The 6,765-nt window shown below is 25.8% G+C and overlaps 1 protein-coding gene and 2 long non-coding RNA genes across 3 annotated transcripts; 2 read left to right on the top strand and 1 right to left on the bottom strand.

The window, feature by feature from the left end:
- Positions 1–240: 240 nt before the first annotated feature.
- LOC102656603 lies at positions 241–2,044 on the top strand. The gene is made up of 2 exons (XR_408335.3): positions 241–928; positions 1,116–2,044. It is a non-coding gene; the product is annotated as an uncharacterized LOC102656603 (long non-coding RNA).
- LOC107965701 lies at positions 1,102–2,860 on the bottom strand. The gene is made up of 2 exons (XR_001705992.2): positions 2,591–2,860; positions 1,102–2,490 (listed from the first exon to the last, which is right to left on the bottom strand). It is a non-coding gene; the product is annotated as an uncharacterized LOC107965701 (long non-coding RNA).
- Positions 2,861–5,845: 2,985 nt separating this feature from the next.
- Positions 5,846–6,733, top strand: Ndufb2 (NADH dehydrogenase (ubiquinone) 1 beta subcomplex, 2, 8kDa). The gene is made up of 3 exons (NM_001163463.1): positions 5,846–6,010; positions 6,294–6,414; positions 6,567–6,733. Exons 1-3 carry the CDS (start codon positions 5,913–5,915, stop codon positions 6,636–6,638), a joined length of 291 nt encoding a protein of 96 aa, NP_001156935.1. The 5' UTR covers positions 5,846–5,912; the 3' UTR covers positions 6,639–6,733.
- Positions 6,734–6,765: the final 32 nt, after the last annotated feature.

The following is a 6,765-nucleotide window of genomic DNA, read 5'->3' as shown; positions in this document are numbered from 1 at the left end:
CTATTATTGGATAAGAAATTTCTATCGCTCTATAGTTTAATACATTTCTCATTAATTAATTTTTAAAAGAATTTTATTTTTTATTACACATATTACAATTTCATAAAGGAGATGAAAATTTACAATTATTTCGACACTTGGGATTCCATTTATTTCTTTCTTTATTAAAATATCTTTCCTTTTTTTTTCTTTTTTCTTTTTTTTTTTTTTCCTTTTTTTCCTTTTTTTTTTTTTCCCTCCTCCAGAAATATTATCTTAATAGAAAAATTATTATATGTCCCACGTAATATCATACGCACAACGATTCTTATCTACTCGTGAAACAATCAAAAATCATTTTTCATCTTTTTCAATCCTCAATCCTCACTCCAATCCTACGAAGATAATAAGAAGAGAAGATTTCATCCATATTCTTAATACGCAAAAAAAAAATAAGAAAAGGAGAAAGCAATTGAAATTTCTTTATTTCAATCATTAATAATGTTTATCACAATTTTATAAATAAATAATTATTTTCTTGGATAATTCGTGAGATTATTTGAAGAACCGTGGATTTCGATTCTAACAGGAGAAATTTTACGATTGCATGTATGACGATTGGTGTTTCGTTCGCAAAGAACAATGAGCGTTAATTTTATCGGCCCTCTGGACGGATTGGTTGAACTAACTGACGGCTGATTCAGCAGCTGTTACCTCATCGGTAGCGCCCTCCATCCTGACGCTTTTAGGGGGAGGCATATTGGAGGACGTTACTGCTCGAGAAGAGGAGCGATTCTGCGATCGTTTCCAAGGGAACGGAGGATATTAACGGTGTTAAAAGAAGACCGTTATAAACTTGCTCTCGTCTCCCCCCTCATTTTCATTTTAATTTCCTTTCGAGGATGGAATGACAAAAATTCGTCGAGTTAATCAAATTGAAAATGAATCGGTAATTATATTGTAAGATTTAGAAAAAAAGTAATATGGTTTTAATCTGGCTGTGTATAAATGCAATTTTTTCTCATTTTTTTATCTTTTAAATAAAGGATAATTGTATATATATTTTTTCGTATATTCAAACATTCGAAATTTTTGAAACGGAAATTCTCAAGTTCACGATACTTTTTTTTTTTCAGGACTCCTTTCAGGACAGCTGCATCTTTCGTTCGACAATTTTTTGAAAATAATACATACATGGGTGCAATAAAGGCATAACTCTCGGACCCATTCATCTGAAATCCTTTCGTTTCGAAGGAATTCGAAACACGTCTTGATACTCTAACCTCTTCTACCTAACCTCTACTACCACTTCTTTGCGTTATATCTAAAAACTTTTAGCCACGGTTTCGCCTTCGTTTTATTACCTTTTTTAACCTTTTTCTTTCTCTCTCTTTCTTCAGGCTTCGTTTTCGTTCTCGATTCTCTCCGCTACCAGTTTGCTTCGATTCCGTGATTCAGTTGGACGCCGTGTTGTGTCAACATTTTTATCCACGCTTATCCCCGTAAATATTCGTATTTTTACAATGGATATCAAAGTGCGTGTTCAAAGTGTTGAGATCGAGTTATTATAAATATAAATTCGAGGGAAATAAGTGAAAGATTATTTTCTAACAATACAAACATAAATTTAATTTAAATAAATAATCTTTCGTTTCTCTTTGATACGGATAAAACGATATATGCGTCATACTTAATATTTTTCTTTCTTCTTTTAAACTACTTCTTTATTCCTTTTACGAGTAATAAATATTTTAAAAATATTTGAAGGCGCGGAGAAAAATTTTGGAGTGGAAATTGTTTAAAAATTCTTTCACCGAGGAGACTTCGCCATTTCGGGGTGGAAATTATCGAATTTTCCATCCCGTGTGCCTTTCACGCCTCTGGACCAACATGGCTGCTCGCGTATCCATGGTTACACCCTCTGCTGTTCGATATAACCCTTGATGAAACGCTCACATTGGGAATAGAAGGGGCGGTACGAAAAGAGGGTGAAACTACCGCGAAGGGTGTGCTCGAGATGGAAGGTTACGCGGAAAGCCTTTCATCTTTCACGTCGGCCATTAAAGAAAAAAAAGAAATTTATGTTTGTTAATTTATCTGCGAGTCGAGAGATGAGGCGAGCTGTCAAAAATTAATTTTAAGAAATAAGAATGAAAATTTGAGAATTGTTCATCCTTGAATTGACACGAAAATTTAATTCTATGATAAATTACGATTGTTCTCGATAATTATGAATTAATTCTAGTCTCTAATTTGCTGTAACGACTGTGGAATAGTAGATACAATTGAGAATTTTCATAAGAAGAAACGTATAAAATGTGAAATAGATATACTTGATAAAGAAAAGAAGTGATTTATCTTAGATAAAAGAAAAAAAAGAAATATCATTCATTTGATGATTGTACTAAGGAAATATATATAATTTCATATTCTTTTCTCTAATTATTTTTCTTTATTTCTTTTGCTTATTTTTTGCCTTTGTGCTGTTGTGTCTCTGACATCATTGGAAAACTAGAAAAGAAAAAATGAAATAAAAGCTTAACATCACTATGATGTTTCAAGTATATATCATATTCTATAATATCACATTCTTCTTTTGACAATAAATTACCATAATAAGAACACGAATGTATAATATGTTGATTAAAAATAAACTGGACTAGTGTTTTGGTCGGTAATCTCAAATAAAAATTGTAACAATTTTAAAATTTATGTAAAAATTATTTAGCAAAATTGGCTTGCATAACTTTCTGCAAAAAGTTTAAAATTTCGTAAATATATGAATTCTTGAAGTGAGAATTACAATGAAATATTTATATTTCTCAAATCTAATATTCGCCACATTTTTTTTTCGACAATAAAATATTTCGATATTCATCCAAAAATTCAATATTCGTCGCTTCAATTAAATCGTTTTTATCAATTAATCTATTAATTCAAAATATAGTTTTAACATACTTGAAATTTTTTATCAATTATTCAAAGTTGTTGTGTATTTTCAATTCTTTTGATTCTTTATTTTTTCAGAATCTGATTTTCCATTTCATATAATGACAAATAAATCAATTACTTTATTTTTTAGATCAATAAATATTAGAACTGTAATCTGAATTTATTCATCAAGTTTTTTAATTTCTAATTGTCAATTTTTTTAATACATTAACAATTATAATTTTACGATTTCGTGATATTATTCGTGATATAAAAGAACATTTCAAGTATTATATAGTTTTTTTGTTACTAATTTTTTAAAATTTAGAATAATATTTATATTATCAGAATTAATATTATTGTATCTTTCTTGTATCATTCTTCAATTTCTCTCAATATTGAAATTGATATAATTTGACCTGCAAAAGATATTAAATTTTTTAATTCTTTAGAATCTATTTAGAATCAAATTTAAAAAAAAGGTTATTCCAATAAAAAATTTTCAATTGAAAAAAAGAATCATACAAAAAATTTTAAGTAATTATTGTAAAGAATGGATTTTCGATCTACAAATATATTATGGATTTAGTTAAATTAAAATTATTCAGTATCTTTATAGCTTAAAGATTGAATTTTTCAAATTTTTAATGAAAAAAAAGTATCTACTTCTCTATTTTCTATATTATGTAAAAACATCTTTGAGAAAAATCCAATCTCTGAAAATAGAGATTTAATTCACGCTGATTATTGTATTTTTTTTTTTTTTTTTTACAAAGTTACAACGGTGTAAAATATAACCTCACTTATGTTCTTCACTCTTACGTCGTCTCATACGTGATATTTATTTGAATTTACAAATTCGATTTCTCTTTCCATCGTTTGATCATTTATTGCACTCTTATCCAAACAAATGAAGAAATACGTAATAAAATTTCTTCCACATTTAACAGTCTATACCGCAAATGGATCACCAGTGCGAATAGGTACCATTCCGACAGATAAAGGAAAAGACGAGTTCCCCTACAGGCAGAAATTTGCAATACAATTCAAGTTTATTGGACGATAAAGGAAAAACAGCAAACGGCGCGTTTTTCAAATGATAAAAGCTACCGGGTGACTAGATAAAAATCCTCCAAAGTGGTGTCGTAAAACGTGCTGCGAGCCCATCAACGAGTCATCAATAAATTCTGTTCTCTTTTTCGAGGAGAAGGCCTGTAAACACCGGTCTATCGTCACGATGATAAAATTATGAATCGACAATCGGTATGCCGTATCACGTAATACACAATTCATTCTTGATATGAGATTTTTATTGCATGAGAATGAATAGAATCGTAATAGTGAAAATATTAAATTATTGTAATTTATAGATATTAATATAATTTAATTCAACTTAATTTAAAAGTAATATTATTGAATTAATAATATATAAATTAATTAAATATTTAATGTTATACTATAACGTATAATAATCTATAACTTGAAATTTTTAAATTATTATTTATTATTGTACCATTATAATTTAAATAATTAAAAAATATTAAATAATTGTTTTTACTCCATAATTAACATCCATCTCAATATTTAATTTATGGTTATATAAAAGTAAAAATCTTATTATCTTAATATCCTCTTGACTTTTTAAAATTATTATCTATTGCAATATAATTTAAACAATTGAAAATATCGAATAATTGTTCACACGAATATAATATATTTATTTGTCATAAAAATATAGTCAATACTTTTTTTATAGTATTTTTTTACAAAAAACAAAAATATTAATAAATTATCTGCTATTTATTGCTGCAATAAAACTTGTATAATTCGTTATAAATATATAAATATAAACAATATTTTATACATAATTATTGTAACGAATCCATGAACTAAAAAGCTGGTTGCATTTCTTGTCGAGAGAAGATAGGTCGATTGGTCGATAGGTAATATAAAAGTTCTTATTAGGGCACACGTCGAGGAAAAGTTACGATACGAGGACCAATGACGTCCTTTTCTTTAGGGGTTGCTACCGAGAACCAGATGGTTGATCGCAAATCGTAAACTTTCCGATAGACCAATGAGAATCATCCAACTGGGAATCTACCCCCTCGCTGTTTGAAGCCCTCTCGTTTCAGACCGTAATGGCGAATATCTCACAGTTGATATGTTTGAACGACTTTCATCAGATGTTAAGTTGATCTTAAATTAATCTCGTAAAAAAAAAAAAAAGAATAGTCACGAAAGAAGACAGATGGAAGAAAATTATAAATATAAAAAAAAAAACATTTTGCTTTTAATAAAATTATTCTGAAGAATAGAAAATATGAAACATTAATTTATTTCTACGTATTGAAAATCTTGAAAAATAATTTGTATTGTTAAATTATTTTTTATTTAAATTATAATAACAACTTAAAATATAAAATAATTGAAAACAAAAAAAAAAGATTAAAAATCTTAAATGAAAAAATCTTTTATTCTTCGATTAAACGTAATTTTTTTTTTTTTAATCTTTATTTAAAGTAAATAAATTCGATTAATTCTAACACATTTTAAAAATATATAATTTGTTTATATAAAATTTTATAATTAGAATTACAGTCATTTTTTTAGTTTTCATACATTTATATCCAAATAATAGTTATACATATTCATATATTTTTATATTAGATAAATATGTCTATATAAAATACATATATTGGATTATATTCATTATATTGATATCGATTAATATAAGTATAAATACGATTATAAATAACTTTTAACAATCACTAAAATAAAAGAAAATTACTTTATTTGAATAATTATCTATTAAATTATTTATGAAATTTACTTCAATTAATTATATATATTGATTAATGTTAAAAAAATAATTATATATGTATTGTTAATGTTAATAATGTATATAATGTATCGATTAATCGATAGTTCTGTCCTATCCATGATAGGGGTCGTTTCATTTGTAATAAAAGTTAATTCAAGACATCGTTTTGAGTTAAAAAATGTTGTTATCACGTAGTACGGCACTTTTTAAAAACATACGTTATTTAAATGCAAAGAAACAGATAAACACAATAAATTTAAATCAAATTCGTACATGGTAAATATTTTTATATATTATGTAACTTTTTTTTAGAAAGAGGTTAGGTTTGCACAGTAAAAAAACTTTTCTATATAAAGTTTTCTAAATTTTTGTTCTCATAAAAGTACAAAAATATTCTTACATATATAAAAAATATTGTAAAATTCATATGTACTGAATATAATATATTCAATCAAATGTATGATTCAATCAAATTATGAAAAAGATATCTCCAAAATATGTCAATCTATTCTAATATCTATAAAAATGAATAATATTAAATTATAAAATATTTTATTAGTTTTATTTATCGCTCAGCACCAAAACATGAAACAAAATGGGTAATAGTATCTGAAATTTTGGGTGGAATAATGTGGTGGTGGATTTTTTGGAATTTTTGGTATGAATACAAGCATCTTATTGTAAGTATCATATAATTATTGTTTATATATATATTTTAGAAATTTATTTTAAAATATTTTATATTTTTAAAAATATAATTTTATTTTATATTCTATAATATATTGTGTATTTTATATTCAATTTTGTAATTTATATGTTTTTATGTAATCAGGGTCATTTTCCTGAATTATGTCCAGCAGATTGGACAGATGAAGAATTAGGAATTCCACCAGATGATGCTTAAATAGATTTTCTTGTGTAAAAAGAATCTTGTGTAATCTTGATATATATGTTAAAAATTTTACTGTATTTAATTTAAATATAAAATTATAACTAAAACTAATAGATGTATTAGTCAATTAATAATTTAT

This window comes from Apis mellifera, linkage group LG16, assembly GCF_003254395.2.
Source record: "Apis mellifera strain DH4 linkage group LG16, Amel_HAv3.1, whole genome shotgun sequence".
Taxonomy (NCBI): Eukaryota; Metazoa; Arthropoda; class Insecta; order Hymenoptera; family Apidae; genus Apis; species Apis mellifera.
Note: the sequence above shows the minus strand (reverse complement) of the source record. Positions and strands in the feature narration are given on the sequence as shown.

Coding starts and splice junctions, on each gene's coding strand:
- Ndufb2 (NM_001163463.1), top strand. CDS start 5,913: ATGTTGTTATCACGTAGTACGGCACTTTTTAAAAACATACGTTATTTA. Junction 6,011..6,293: donor TTAAATCAAATTCGTACATG/GTAAATATTTTT, acceptor ATATTTTATTAG/TTTTATTTATCGCTCAGCAC. Junction 6,415..6,566: donor ATGAATACAAGCATCTTATT/GTAAGTATCATA, acceptor TTATGTAATCAG/GGTCATTTTCCTGAATTATG.